Raw genomic sequence first — 16,739 nt, forward strand, 5'->3', positions numbered from 1 at the left:
TTACAGCTTGCCAGGATAAAAAAGTTCAGGTCCATTCCACTTGCGCAGCCCAGATTGCCGTGCCGTGGACAGGCCAACACCTAATATTGGCAAGCGATTAAAAACTTGCTGGGTCCCAAATTTGTAAAATGAATGTTTTTAAAATACTTTGCGGGTACATAATGATAATAAATTAACCAAAATTGTATTATTGAAGAGAGTTAATACTTTTTATAGAATCCCAAGAGCCCCGAATTTGATAACTGACTAAAAGCTTGGACTACAGTAAAGCTATTTCTACATCTGAACCTAAATTCGTTCCAAATAATTACTGTTTCCATTTCGTCATTCCATATAAGTATGTATGTAACATATATTTCACTATCTACATAATGGATCACGAGGCGGACAGGTAATAATGGTTGGGTAAGATTTTCCAGAGGTTTGTAAAGATACTTTTGAATCCAAGTACCTACGAATAGTAACCTATGATTGTAAAAAAAATCACGAAGGTATAGATGGGTGAAGAGAGATATAGAAAAGTTGATCTCAATTTAAAAAATCAATAACAAAAGCAATAAATTAAAATAAGAAGTGGTGCCATATTTACTAATATAATTTTGGCTCACTTCGAAGAACAAAGGGGAAATCATTAAGAGAATAACAGCAATTTCATATAAATATATGTATATAGTATAAATATATATATAAATAAAAAACAATTTAAGTGCAGTCTTCGATCATCATTGACATACGTTGGGCAGGAATTCGTTCCATGCCAACCCACTTTACGGCCAGTCCATATGTATAGGTAGGAGAAAAGGTGTATTAACCTACAAATCAGTATCCTTGAATGGATTTCAAGAGGAAATAAATCTTGTGTCAATTTACTTAACACTTTTTTGCTTTGACATTTTCGCTTTACACGAAGGCACTGAGCACACGCTGCACTATCAACTACGCGCACTAGGCCCACTTGATTTAGTGGGAAAACTCATGCAATAAAATCCGTGCAACTAGTTTCTGTAACCAGTTTAAGGCAGCAAAGATGGGATAAGAGCAGCAGCAGCATCTAGGGCTATAAGTAAGGGCAGAAATAATTGCAAGTGCAAGGACCTTTGGTGAGATTGTAAACAAGATATGAAAACTTGTATGGGTGACTGCCTAGGATACATACAGATTTATATAGGTGTACAATATATGTATAGATATGTAGATATGTAGACATACATATGTAGTATAGATATATATAGGCTTTTATAAAGGCTTGGCTATGTGTAAGTTTTCTTAAACAATCCATCTGGCTTAGAAGTCTGCACAGTTTCTTTGTTTTATCTGTAGCTTTTACGCTATGTATTTTATGCTTTATATTTTATGTTGTATGTACATATGTATTGCGTTATGCGGATTATCCAAAATCGCCATTTGTGTGTAATTAATAATGTTTAATGACATCTTAATTAACTTAATAATAAATTCATTATTTCATTTGCATTTTGTTTTTGCTTGTTTGCATATCTGCAAACATGTGTTGTTGCTCAAGCAACAACTACACGCTTAATAAATGAGCGTGGTATTTATACGTCTCGCTTTGGTCAGCTGTGCGCTTCAGCTACATATTTCCTGCCCGACAGCCAAATATCGATTGTCAATTCTATGATTCTACCTGGAATTGGTGCGCATTACGAATGCTGCACACGTGAGTTGACGCAACAAAAAAGCGATTTTTACATACCAACAAATGCTCCAAAATCGCTTTAACCCATAAATGTTTGTATGTATGTATGCTTTCAAAGCATAACTCAGATCTTGGCTTATAAGCACATAAATATCTATGTAAATATGTATGTATGTATTATTTGTTTATCTTACGTCTTCGTTGTTTCAATGTCAGATCAAAGCTAGAGCGCCTCTAGAATGACGACTGTCCATCTAACGTGAACATGTCACAATTCTGTAGAACTTGAAATATTCACACATAAGCTCATTAGACTCGCGTCCCGGCAAAGAGCATCATCCATGCCGCGTGAGCTGTGAAATTTTGTGAATTTTTTTAAGATGCCGATCACAAATGCAGCGCAGTCAAAGACCCATACACACGAGCTTAACTATAAATACTTACTCGTTCACATAAATACGAGTACATACTATATTATGAGTATTGACATTAAAAGCTTTAGCGTATCCAATGACTTGGAGATTACCTGGTTTTAGTGTGGGATAGTGACATTTATGATTTTATGATTGAACCATTGCCGAAGCTATCATATGCAGACGAACCGGTATTTACGATTTTTATGCGAGTATTTAGGTGCGATACGGTTAGGTTGATTACCCATTTAATTAAAGATCAGTTTTGGTCTGAGCCGAAGTAGCACTATAAATACTCCAGCCGAGTTGCCGGCTCCAACTCACACAAATACACTTATAAATATACGAAATTATGCCATTAAAAATGTTACTTTATGCTATAATATAATTATGTTGACACCACATAATAACGGTATATTAAATATATTAAAAAAAAACCAGCTGCTGACCTAGTTCATGACAAAAATGTTGTGTGTTAATTAATTGCAAACAAATGTTAAGTAAATATTTTTTTTAGATTAAAAAATAAAGCAAATTGAAAGTAACAGTAATGGCATTTATAAAACGATATTTGTATATACATAAATGTACTCCTTTATATAAATTTTGATTGTTGATTCCTTCTTTTTCATAATCTTTTGCTAAGCACAAAACTACTAAAAAATGCAAGGTCAAAAATCACATTCCATTTTTTGAAACTTTGTGTGCATATTATCATGATCTGATGTAGTAAATTAATATCATTTAAATACAGGTTAGGTTAGGTTATACTACGCGGCTAACACGTCAAACATAGACCTACTGGTCCTTAATAATCCCAGATGGAGGTTCAGTTTAGTTTGATGTGAGGTATTTGTCATAAAGAATGCCAACGTTTTTTGCGAATTTCAAGAGTGACTTGATGTCTACCTTGCATACTTCGTCTAGTCTTTTAAACTCCGAAGCTCCTAAATACTTGAGACGAGTTCTAGAGAGTATTGGATAAACGCATAGGAGGTGTTTCAGCGTCTTTCTCAAGTCAATTTCTCTGCACTTTCTGCGTGTAACTTTATCTCGTATGCCAATCCAGCTCGCATATGACGCTTGTAGGTTGTGATGTTTGTATTTTGTGACCTCTTAAGAGACCAACAGCCGTCCAGCACTCCTTTAAGACCGTGTGAGTAAAAGCAAGCGAGTTTTCCTAAAAGGCTCTTACACATGGGTTTGGCGATCCTGCATGTAGTTAAGGCATTCCAACTCGAAAATTTCGCTGTATATCGTTCTTAGTGACTTCCATATTCCCTGTACTTGTTAGGTAGCCAGACGAATGGGACTTTTGACCATTTCATCAGCTGTTATGTTTCCGGGAACTCCTTTGTGGCCTTCAGCCCAGTATACATATATGCCACCGGCATTTAAACCCAAACACGCTTTTATGCAACCTAAATTATTTAAGATATTTTCTAATGAATATGCTGAAGTTCCGAAAGATATTTTTCATAAAAAGAATATAGATCATATAGATCTTTCTTTTTTATTTCCGGCATTTGAATTCTTATGACAGAGGTCGAGGAAATCAACACCCACCCATCCATTATAATCTCAAAGTTTTTTTCACTGAAAAACTCAAAAGCGTATTGAAAACAAAAGCTTTTTTTTATTGCTGTTCCCTAGTTTTTTTTAAGGAAAACACAAAAATCTCACATTTAATGGGGAATGTTTATTCATTCATTCGAAAAAACATTCCTTGGTATTTATTTTCTGAAGATTATCTCTTTCAAATGCCAGCCCCGGGTACGTTTCACAAGGCCCATCCGTTAAGTCTAATGGTAACTGGCGAAAACACGCTTGATGTTTTGCTCCAAGACCTGAATTGAAGTGGTATTGACCGCATTGATTTTACATATTCTCACAGGAAAAAGTCTGACGGTGTGATATCACACAATCATGGTGACAGATCTCTCAATAAATCAGTTGATTGATGCGATGTGTGGGAAGTATGAGAAGTGGCGCCGTCTTGTTGAAACCAAACGTCACCGAGATTTGAGCTTGTTTTTTTCTGAACCAAATTTGGCTCAAAAACGTCGGATCTTATTGGAACATTTACGAGCCCATAGAGAGAAGCCATAACGCTTGGTAAGGTGTACCGACTTCAATTCTTGCTTTAAGATCTCGGCGTAAAATGCGCCAGGTCGTTCCATTAGTCCAAGTTGCTGCGAACAGCGCCGAATCGACACTACACGATACGGAGTGTAACCGAAGTTAACAATTTTTTGTTGATTTGACTTCTGATGTGTCCAAGAAGTCATCTATACATTTACTAATATGGAATACTACATATAGTCGGAGATATCAATGATCTCATTTACCTTTTGATATCCACATATAAACGAATTTCTCAGTTTTAACAAATAGAACATACACCAGTGAGAAAATAAGCACTCCCAACCCTACCGATTGTATATTAACATTAATACGAGTATGCAGATGCCAACTGGTCGATTATGGTAATTCAAGAAATACTTATTAGTTGATTAAAGATTTAATCGGAACAGCACAGCTTGGCGTGCTTCCAACAAAGTTTTTACATCAATCAATCACATAAGTATGCTTTGCGACATCACATGCACCTCATATGACTACCGATATTAGCTTTGAACAAATCAGTCGTTGTAATCACTGAAGACATAATCTACAAGAAGCCAAAGAAGTGCAGATTTTACAACAACAACGATATACAAGTAAAATCAATAACTAGTATTATCCCACTTTTTACGTTCACATGAATTGTCGCAGCAAGATGACATCAGCAGTGGCAGGGACAACCAACCTCCACAACTCAAAAAGACACATGTCAAAATATCAAAATACCCGCACCAAGAAACAACCGTACCAAAAGGGGACAGTAAGAATGCAGAGAAGATACCTTAGATATGCGCTTTCGAGCGCTCACAGCTTTCTTACATTGCGGCGCGTTACAGTTTCCCACGTCCGCGGCGAAGCAAGGCAAAAAAACATGAATTTGAGTCTAAATTGAACGCCATGCATATATATGTGTATATGCATGTGTGTATGTATGTATATTAGGACACTTTCCTTTCTTAGACATTTTTTCACGGACATCCTTTGCTGCGTTTGTTGATGCCTGCGGGAAAATCACTTTATTTTGATCTGTCGCCGAGGGTACGGAAAACGCCCAACGGCTGACAGCATATTACGCCAGCTCGAGATGCGAAATTGACGTGCTGCGTGTGGACCAAAAATGTGGCTGCTGATCCCGAATGCAAAAACAAAATCATAAATAAAACCAAAGCACACAAAATGAAGAGACGAAAATCCTAAGGTCATCGAGTGCAAGTAACAACCCTTCGCTGGCGCTTCTTACACGAAATGGGCGCACGGCTGATCGTAGTCATGAAAGGATGTTGTAAGATTGGGTTAGGCAGTTGTTGTTACCTTGCGCTGCGCTTAATACCGCTAATTTTCTATTTGGCGGATTTTCCATAATGCGACGCCGTCGATCAGTGTCCTCTCATGGGACAGTCACTTTGAAGTTGCCTGGCCAGGTCACTTGACAGCCGCGGAGCATAAAGAATAGCTGCAACATAGTGAGTGTTGATTTGAGAGGCTGTTTGTGACGGTCGGTCCACCTGGTTGATCTTATTTACTTACAACAACAGCCAAGGCTAATGAGCCGAGGCTTTATATTCCCTCTTTTTATGACTACAGATAGAAGAAAATAGGATTTGCATTTGCATACGGCTTTGTTTGCCAGCGTTTTGGTACCGTTTCGGTTGGTACTCACTTACATACATACATACATACATATGTACATACATTCCTGTTGTCTGAAAGTCGAACAAAGGCGCGCATTTTACACGAAAGGATGCTTTTGTGCGAGGCGAGTGCACGCTGTCCTGCCGCAGGACAATACATGACGTTTGTAGGGCATGCGCGCAGCTAGGCGGACGGACAACTGAGTCTTACACAATGCAAATTTGCGTTTAAGATCACATCAGCGTGATCGTAAATTCGCTGTAAATCCTTTCTTTTTGTGTGTCTCATCGCTTTTGGTTCTTTGTATGGACATTTGCGGACATTTTTATTTTCTTTTTGATTTAGTATGGCCTCGTAGGACTTTCCCCGCTAATTGATGCTGCGTAATTCGCTTACTTGACCTGCTAATGAACGTTGGATAAACAAAAGCTCGCATTGCGGATAAATCGAAAGGATGCGCTTGCGCGCCTGCGCGTATGTGTGTTTGTGGGGATGTGGGCTGCTGGGAGAGGGGTTGACCAGCGCACCGCTTTTCTTTAGTATTAAAATCGGCTGAGGTGTATGTATAGTGGCTGGCTTGGTGTTTTTGTATGCCACAAATAAGTAGCTATAAATTTCCTTTGAAACGCCATTGTTTGCCGCTTGCGAGATTATGTAAACTGGGGCACTCGGCGGAATTTATGACCGTTATAATTGTCAGTACGTTGTTGTAATTAAATTTCGTTTCAATTTATGAGGCGGCTGTTGTACGCACAGCGGATATGCTGTGCGGTTGTTGCCGCAACTCTTTCACCGCATGCCGCGCCAACTACACAAACACACACACATACATACATAAGTACTTATGTGAGTAAGTTTTTAAGTGGATTGTACCCTATTGTTTTGTTTGCGTGGCAGCAATTAGGAAATTCTAAATTGTTTTTGTTTGAGCTCGAGATTTGCGTGGTGGAGCACGCGCTCGAAAACCGGAAGTCTGCGCCGCCTTATCCGCACCTCAGCCCGAAACGGGGCAATCCTGTGTAACTCAGTCAGTTAGTCGCCTTGTGTTTTACTTGAAGCTATTTTTACTTCCGATTTTCAGCCATACACGCATGTGCCCAGGCATAAATGCAAAATGAAATATCACTTTGCTGCTTGCAGTTGCTCGTTAGCGGGTGGTGGAGTCGCGCATGCGCTTCGGTGTTTATATGGTAATGTGTGATTGTGTGTAGCAAGTCTGCCCCACACATATGTTCTGGAATTTATCATCAACACCGTGATGACATACGCAACAAAGCGTATATAGAAGTATATACATATGTATGTATATATATGAATGAAGTATGACTTTAAAGTGTACGTAATGGAGGGGGAGTTGCGTTTAATTAAATTTTATGCTGCATTATTTTTATCCCCACACTTGAGATATGAATTTGTTGCTATTTTTAGCGCTATTCTATGTTTTCTGACTTCTCAAAACGGATCTATATAGATATGTTTGTATAGACTACATATTCATTCAGCTGGTTTGATTACTGTTTATATAGCATATCCATTACATTTGGTGACGTCAGTAATCGGGTCTATAACTAAGTATATTCGTGTGACTTTTATTTAATTTGAACCTTTTCTTAAGAAAAATATATAACGGGTGATTTTTTTGAGGTTAGGATTTTCATGCATTAGTATTTGACAGATCACGTGGGATTTCAGACATGGTGTCAAAGAGAAAGATGCTCAGTATGCTTTGACATTTCATTATGAATAGACTTACTAACGAGCAACGCTTGCAAATCATTGAATTTTATTACCAAAATCAGTGTTCGGTTCGAAATGTGTTTCGCGCGCGTGTTTTGTTCAGCGATGAGGCTCATTTCTGGTTGAATGGCTACGTAAATAAGCAAAATTGCCGCATTTGGGGTGAAGAGCAACCAGAAGCCGTTCAAGAACTGCCCATGCATCCCGAAAAATGCACTGTTTGGTGTGGTTTGTACGCTGGTGGAATCATTGGACCGTATTTTTTCAAAGATGCTGTTGGACGCAACGTTACGGTGAATGGCGATCGCTATCGTTCGATGCTAACAAACTTTTTGTTGCCAAAAATGGAAGAACTGAACTTGGTTGACATGTGGTTTCAACAAGATGGCGCTACATGCCACACAGCTCGCGATTCTATGGCCATTTTGAGGGAAAACTTCGGACAACAATTCATCTCAAGAAATGGACCCGTAAGTTGGCCACCAAGATCATGCGATTTAACGCCTTTAGACTATTTTTTGTGGGGCTACGTCAAGTTTAAAGTCTACAGAAATAAGCCAGCAACTATTCCAGTTTTGGAAGACAACATTTCCGAAGAAATTCGGGCTATTCCGGCCGAAATGCTCGAAAAAGTTGCCCAAAATTGGACTTTCCGAATGGACCACCTAAGACGCAGCCGCGGTCAACATTTAAATGAAATTATCTTCAAAAAGTAAATGTCATGAACCAATCTAACGTTTCAAATAAAGAACCGATGAGATTTTGCAAATTTTATGCGTTTTTTTTTTTTAAAAAAGTTATCAAGCTCTTAAAAAATCATCCTATACAAAAGTCTTGGGTTGGGATAGGCTAGATAAGTTTGGTAAGCCAATGAGCCACGCATTGGCCAGTTTTGCTACTTTGCGACACCAGAAGGAGTTCAGTTACTAGGTCTATGAGGAATTCTTGTTATCATCCTTTAGTCAACAGATTCTGTGACCTTACTATCTATACCTCTTCCTGTGTATCATAACGTGAGGACCCCAGATGCTTACAGTGTAGTTTGCCAATGCGGGACAAGTGCACAAGAGATGCTCCATTATTAAGTATTCAAAGTATTGCCCATCTGAAGCTATAGCATTTTTCCAACTTTCTGACAATTTGTTCATTCCATCCGGCAGCTTGGCTAATACCCTCTTCTGATGTGAATCATATTCCAATGAGAAAATTTTGCATTGACCGTAACAAAAGGTAGTCAGCAGAAATAAAGATTGGGCTATAAGTCGTGTAGGCAAAACTTCCCGGCCGCTGTTTTCCAAATAGGCCGAGCGTTGTCATGATGATTCTGATCCCACCAAATACAGAACATTACCTTGGTGTTATGAATATTCGTTGTTGTTGTTATAGTGACAGAAAACATTCCTCAATTAATTTCGTGGCATGGTGCCGAGTTGACAGTCCCTGGCGAGATAAAAATCCGGGTCCGTCCCGATTACTTAGACCCAACTCTCGTGTGAAAGGTCACGAATATTTCATTGATTTCGATTTTTGATTTTTTGAGTTTAGGGTTGTCGTAACGCACCCATTTTGCATCTCTAGTCACATTTTGATTCAAAACGACTGCTCTTTGTAGCGTTCAAGTAGCATTTCTGATATGCGAAATTCATATGGCAACCAATTTCCTTGCTTTTGAATATATCAGGTTGCTTTTAAACCTTTTGAAAAGGTTACTTGATTGACTTCTAAAGAATTAAAGATTTCTTGTCACTTGCCAACGGCCCTCAACCAACACCAAACCGTTGTATTTTCAGAATGAACTGACAACTCTTGAGATTGCTTTTCGTCCCAAAAGCGGCAATTTTGCTTGTCTCCATACCCATTAACCCATAAATGCGCCTAATCGCTGAACAAAATTTGGGTCGAAAAAGTCGTATCTTCTTGGAAATGTTCAAGAGCCCAAAGAGCGAAGCGAAGTCGCTTGGGAATGTCGAGCGGCTTCAGTTCTTGCATAAGCTATATTTTGAACGTTTTCAATTTAAGGTATCGACATAAAATGTCAAGTCGTTCCATACGTTAGTCCAAGTTGCTACGAACGGCGCCAAATCGACTCTCCACGGTCTTAGTGTACACTCTCAGCTACGGCTGCCATATTTTCTTCACTGTGTGCTGGGCGTGATTTTTTCGGTCGAATATTATCCAATAACGAATGCTGAGTTTCAAAATGGTTGATGTTGCGAATAGTATGCTCAGCCAGCGGATTATGTTGACCATAAGTAGAGCGAAGCGCGCGAAACACACTCTTTACAGAAGGTGAATTTTCGTAATAACATAACTGGCCACTAGGAACTTTGCCGACTTATAAGATCGGATACAAGAGTTCTTTTTTTAAGGACTATATTTTCTCTAAACTTAGAACACGATGCCCATACTTATATATGTTATTGTTTTTTTGGGGTTTGGGAAAACCAATTTGATCTATTTTAAGCATAATAATAGAATATAATTTTGGTTATTTGCTAAAGACAAGTATTGATCAGCAAGTGATGTTAAACAAACACATTAAGGGGTCTTGTGGAATCTGATAGTTGTCGGAATCAGAATTCAAACGGATTCAAAACAGTAGTAGGTGTCATGAATTCAGATATTATTGGTTTGATATTCGAAACAGAATTTGTATCGGTTTTGGGTGTCACGGAGACCAATTTTATCGGTTTTGCTATCAGAAACAAAGCAAGAAGATAGTCGCTAACAGAGTTGAAATGTAAGTTAAAAAATCAAGTTATTTTATTATTACAAATTAATTTATCTTAATTTCTATAAGGGAAAAGTATCAAAGTATAAGTATAAAAAGCAAAATGTCTTAATTATAGAGTTTTTGGAAAAAAAATCCGGATATTTAAAGATATTAGATTTACAAAACGTAATTTAACATTTAATTTTAATTCGGAACTGATAAAACACTTTAATAGGATTGCTTCCAAATGTATTAATTTGCAAGTTTTGTCACATTAGTAAACAGCTGATTCGAATATTGGTTTTGCGAATGTTCGAAAAGACGAAAAACCAAACAGATTCTGTGACACCATTGAAAATCAGAATTGGTTTGTAATTCTGACAGCTAAGCAAGTCTGTCTTTGATTCCACAACACCCCTGAATATATGATGGTATTCGAGTAAATATAGTATTTTCAGCACTTTACAGATCTCCTTACTTAATATTTTGAACAGCATATAGTGGAAGTAAATTATACTCTAGGCACTTTTCTGCCGATTAAGCATTGTGGTCGTGACATGCTAGAGTATTTCTCATAAAATCATTGAACGAAGGGCCTAATTCAATTGAACAATTATTGAATATCGACGGTGGTATATTATATTCCATAATATTATTATTAATAAACATATCACACTTCTCTAAATGCTAAATTGAGTAAGTAATATTGAGGTTGATATTTGTATTCTCAAATATAATTTTGTATTTATTTTTGAGAAACTTAGACTTTTATCTTTAAAATTACAGATAATCGCTACAAACCATTTTCAATAATTATTGGATGATTTTCTATTATTTAATGCCATAATTGTACAATTACATGGCATTTAGTATATGATTATAATTGAAGCCCATTTGTGTGTTAGATGCTTGGTCGAGCTTGTTCTCCTTTTGCAATATGCGAAAGCAAATAAAGCAAAAGTAAAAATATTAAAATCGGATAATAGTCGGGGGAGGACTGCCAATCGAATAACTTTTTTAACTTAGTCTTCGAACGAGTTCCGATTTTGTACGTCTAAATCACAAATCGCTAACTGCAATGCCAATAACTTAGGTAAAGGTGTTTTCGGAATTAAATAGAAATTTTATAACAAATTAATAACAGCTTGAATTGTCCATGTTTAATTCCGCCGCATTCGAACTTTAGTTGTGCTTTATTTCATAACAAAGTCAACGCTTAATCGGTCACGGCATTACAGTTGATATAAACTTAAAAATGTTTATACTCTTATTTAAGTGCCTCGTATTCCACGTTCTCACCGTAAGACAACTTGTGGTAAGCCATTTATATATTCGTATCCCTAAACAATCATTTTCTGTTAAAAAAAAAGTACAAAGTGTAATTAAGACTAACTTTCTCATCTATACTTATAATTCCTTTACAGTCACCAATTACTTTCAGCGGTCTAACTGCGAGGATAGCAGATCCCAACATTGTGGAAAACTTACAACTGTCGTTGGTCGAGCGCAATGGTGTTAAAAAGCTAAATGGAACTTATGCCCAAAACGTTGTGTTTCACTCTATTGATTCGCAGCTGACGATTGACCTTGAACATGCAAACAGTAAGAGAACACGCTTTTTGGACTTAAAACTCGATATTTGCAATTTTTTTGATGGAAAATATGATAAAAATCAGGTACTTCGCATATTTCGCAAGGGTTTAAGAAAGTCGAAAACTTTTCGACTGAAGTGTCCTATTCCAGCGGTGAGTATGAGTCCTATTAATTCAATAACGCCCAAAATAATTTTATATATTTCAGCACCACCTGTTTAGGGTAGATATGCTAGATATGGGTACATTGTACACAGGCTATTTACCAAATGTGTCCTTTTTCGCGAGCTTCAACATGTATAATAAAGGACACTTATATATTCAAGTCGTTCTTAACGGGTTCTCATAATTAAAATAAAATGTCAAATATGTTCCGAATATATTTATAATTGTATTGTAATTAAAGCGTTATCAATAAATTTCCCTTTATCATTTCATTTATATCTTCTTTGGAGTATTTCTCTTCTTATGCCATGATACCACGGATGCCTATTGATGTCTCCCATCAAACAACTTCACAGTGAGCCCGCATACTCCCAATTAAGGAGCATAATGAACTCTTCTCCAAGCAGTTTCTGCTGAGGTGCATTCGTAGAAATCATGCCTATAGTTACCTGCTAGGAGCATCAAGAGGTCCTTCCTTAACTACGTCGACGACATAAGACAAGACGCCGACCAGACTTCGGACGCAACTAACTTCAGGCATACATAAACACCGCAAATCATATACATATAAACACCTTCACCGGCTCCCTTTGAGAGAATAGGTACTTGTAGTCAAACTACCATCAATTGCTCGAGTTGCCACGACAATCGAGAGTGACTCTTGCGCAATTTCGTTCTGGAAACTATAGCAGATTTAACTTCAACTTATGCAGAATGGACCTCGACATATCAAGCGTGCAACGAATAGCCGAATGGCACTAACCATCTCTTTACACAGCCAACTAACCCTACACATCTAACACCACTGTCGCTACCGCCCGACCTCATCGAAACAGCACGGCCTGCCGTTGGATGACCTCGATAACAACTTATCTGAATATTATCATCTTAACGAGGACTCAGCAGCTTCTTTGGGATAAGAGAGAATGTGCAAAATTTCGATCGATATCTGGGGGACTCGTTCGGGTACACACAGATAGAGACATGGCTAAGCTGACTCAACTCGTCACACTACAAGTGTCACATGGGGCTTACTTAAAATAAACTCATTAAAAGTGTAGTACAAGAGTTAGTACAAAAAACCTCATGAACAGAATTTCCATATGCAAATCGCTGCTGAAACACAACAAAGTCGATCCATTTCTGGGCGTGGTGAAAAGTGGGTCACTTATGACAACGTCAAGAGAAAACGATCCTGGTCGAATCACGATGAACCTTCCAGTAAAACTCTTAATTTAGACATGTACTGTCAGTAATTCTACCGTCTGAAGGCAGCAACCGCCAATAAGAAGTCAACCAATTGGAGAGGGAATGTGTTCCATGTGTTAACCCATTGAGAGTGACTCGCCAAAAGCTCCGAGAGTTTGGTTTAGAGTTTAGAGGTTTAGTTTCAGTCCTAGCTCCAAGTGATTATTAAAAATTCCCTCAAGAGAAGCTTATGAAAAGCGACTGTCCCAATGTGTTGCCATTAAAGACAAGGAGTTCTATGTACATCAAAGTTGTCGAACAAAACGCTGCATATTTGACCAAAATTGGACCATTCTAATCATGCCAAAACGTGCCAAAACATGCCAAATTTTTTTGCACAAATAATTCTTTTTTAACTAGAATTCAATGCAGATTTTTATCAAAATTTTGATTTTGTCGTGTGCGTTAAAATTACTGTATTTAAATGCCATCGCATAATTATCCATTTAAATAGCAAACATTCTAAAATTAAAATAATTTTTCATGTGGAAAATTGTGAATATATACCGGTTTTCAATTTCAATTTTATTTTACTTGTATTGGCGCTCTTACTTAATACAGTCAATAATTCCGCAGTTGAGATGGCAACCGAAAAGAAGACTGAAATATTTGCATTTCTGTTTAAGGTACTGATCCTTTATCAGTTCACCACAAGATCTACAGTGGTAAGCAATTTCGATGTTGTATTATAAGTAATATGCAATTTATATATATTTGCCTAATGGTTTCAGTCTCCGATAACACTAACTGGCGCTAGTTCAAAAATTATAGATCCGAATATGGTGGAACATTTAGATTTTATTATGGTGGAACACGAAGGCATTACAAAATTGAATGGAAGTGCTACGCATCGAGTTGAACTTCAGTTTATGGAAGCTGAATTGAGTATCGATTCGGAGCGACAACCAGATAAACATGTGCGTTTGTTTTATATGAAGATGGACGGTTGCAGATTTCTCAAAGCGAAATATAAGAAAAATCGTTTACTTGAACTGATTCGAAAAGGTTTGATAAATTCACAAAGTTTTCTAACAAGCTGTCCCATTCCAGCGGTAAGTATGCACAGATATATAAACCGTTTTCGATTCGCCATATTTCTGCTCTCTTGTGAAGATGCGAAGCAAAAAACGCTACCCACATCCAGCGAGAGAGCATGCAAATACCGCTATTTGTTGTAGACACTTGTTTGTTCGTTTCATCACTTTCTTAATTTTGACGAATCGAAGACAGTTATAACAAATAATGGAAATTTATTACAAATATATACATATTTTGTATTTTTAGCACCACACATTTAAAGTTGAGCTATTAGATATCAGTGACATGTATCCACACTTCTTGCCCAATGTTACGTTTTTCGTGACTGGAAAGCTATCTTCGCGTGGAAATATATTATGGGAAATACATCTAACAGGTTACACAAAAGATGGCAATAGAACGAAGAATAGTGCTGCATAAAGTACCATAGATTCGTATTAAGAGAAGCACATAATTTGTAAAGAAATACATTATATATATACGATATATATCACTACATGTATGTTATTGAAGAAGTTTATGGGAAAATAATTCGTAGACTGGTCTCAACAAAGCTTTTACATAGTTTTATTGTACAAATGAGGAGAGCCACTAAGTATTTTCATATAGACTAAGAAAAGTCTTGCGAGCTTTCAACAAGAAGGGCGTAGATGATTTCATGCCGATTAACCGACACCGCAGATGTCCATGGAGATTAATAACTGTAAATTTCCTGTTGTGCGTTTTGACTTAATTTCAGCCATCTCATTAACTATTGCATTCGAATATTATAACTTAGTACACAAATTACTGATATAGGATAGTGAGCATGTTTATATTGTAAATAAAGTGAAAATTTTCCTTAAAAGACTAACATAAGGTTTCAAGGCCGGAGCATACTCTTGCAAAACCCCCAGAGGTGACCTAGTGACTGATGCCCAAAGCATACTAAAAATATGGAAGGAACACTCCACCAGCTGCTGAATCAACAACCGACCAAATATTCACCATGTGCTAAATGTTGAAAAAAAATCCTTGAAAAGATGATCGACACACAGCACTCTTCGTCGATTTCAAAGCTGCTTTTAACAGCACAAAAAAAAGCTTCTATATCTGAATTTGGTATCCTCGCAAAACTAATAAGGTTGTGTTGACTGACTTTGAGCATTACCAAAATACCAAAAGCTCCGTCAGGTTCGGGAAGAAAACAGGCGAAAACAGCAAAAGCAATGCCAGCCTCGATATCCAATGCATCTGATGAGTCGGCGTTACGAGTTTTCGAGAGAAATGTTCTGCGGAAGATTTATGGTCGTTTGCGCATTGGCCACGGCGAATAATGAGCTGTAGGAGATATACTATATACAACGACATTGACATAGTCCGAGTGGACGAAAACATTCCAGCTCTGAAAGCATTCGACGCAGTACCAGCCAGAAGAAGCAGAGGAAGATGAAGCCCTCCACTCCGTTGGAAAGACCAGGTGGAAAAGGTGCTGGCATCGCTTAGAATCTGCAATAGGCGCCAAGCAGCGGAAAGGAAGAATGACTGGCCTTATATGGTTACGAGATTTTTTCTGCACTACTCTTGCGACCCGCCCGAAAATTTTACTTTCCTGCGCTTGACAACTTTGCATTGGAGCAACAATCCAGACTTAAGACTATTTAATTAACAATGGATAATTCATTTTGCTGCGCATTGCCTAAATTTGCCTACATAAATAGTGTCACTGCGCAGTTGAAGGCCCGCTCATTAAGGTATGCCTATACACAGTCAACCACACCTATGCACGTCTGCCTTGCGCAGATTCACTTTGATAGGCGGCAGATGTGCGCTGGGCTGAGAAAATCTGCGAAGAAAGTGAAATTTATTGATTTAGGGAATTAGAGAAAAGTGAAATTGCGCAAACCCCTGAGAAATAAATAAATGAGTTTGAAGATTTGTGCGATGCGATCCTGGCAAATAGCTATGGATGTATAGGTGAGTTTATTTGCACAAAGCTACTGCAAATGCTGTAAGAAACAGCTAGGTGTGCGTGTGTGTACGCGTTATCAGTTTGTGATTGTCATTTTTGCTGCTTACGAAATGCTTGCGAGATCCTTGCCTGCACTTTCGCCTAAGCGGTATGCTTCAATGTTTGGCTTTTCATCTCGAACCCAACTACAGTGCTTGCACTGGTGCGTATATTGAACGCGACGCTTGTGTATGTGAGTATGTATGTATGTATTTGCAGTGCATGTGTGCAAATAGCGTTCGGATTTTGTTGGCTTCTCGTCTTACACGAAATTTGTAACTTTCCCTAATTTTTGCACAATTACACAACACACAATCGACACTTTCTCCGCAAATCAATTGCGAAAAACACAAACAAAACCCCAGGCAGCGCGCACGCACGCACACACACACAAATCCGCATATATAAAGTGCATTGTAAGATTTCCGAT

At 37.8% G+C, this 16,739-nt stretch overlaps 2 protein-coding genes across 2 annotated transcripts; both read left to right on the forward strand.

Moving 5' to 3' along the window:
- Positions 1 to 371: 371 nt before the first annotated feature.
- On the forward strand, positions 372 to 12,286 carry LOC115066428 (uncharacterized). Its single transcript, XM_049449416.1, has 3 exons — positions 372 to 391; positions 11,664 to 12,021; positions 12,077 to 12,286. The coding sequence occupies exons 1-3, from the start codon at positions 372 to 374 to the stop codon at positions 12,215 to 12,217; spliced, it is 519 nt and encodes a 172-aa protein (XP_049305373.1). The 3' UTR covers positions 12,218 to 12,286.
- Positions 12,287 to 13,720: 1,434 nt separating this feature from the next.
- On the forward strand, positions 13,721 to 14,763 carry LOC105229850 (uncharacterized). Its single transcript, XM_011210324.3, has 3 exons — positions 13,721 to 13,946; positions 14,013 to 14,333; positions 14,566 to 14,763. The coding sequence occupies exons 1-3, from the start codon at positions 13,863 to 13,865 to the stop codon at positions 14,737 to 14,739; spliced, it is 579 nt and encodes a 192-aa protein (XP_011208626.3). The 5' UTR covers positions 13,721 to 13,862; the 3' UTR covers positions 14,740 to 14,763.
- Positions 14,764 to 16,739: the final 1,976 nt, after the last annotated feature.

The sequence above is a fragment of the Bactrocera dorsalis genome, chromosome 2, assembly GCF_023373825.1.
Source record: "Bactrocera dorsalis isolate Fly_Bdor chromosome 2, ASM2337382v1, whole genome shotgun sequence".
NCBI lineage: Eukaryota > Metazoa > Arthropoda > Insecta > Diptera > Tephritidae > Bactrocera > Bactrocera dorsalis.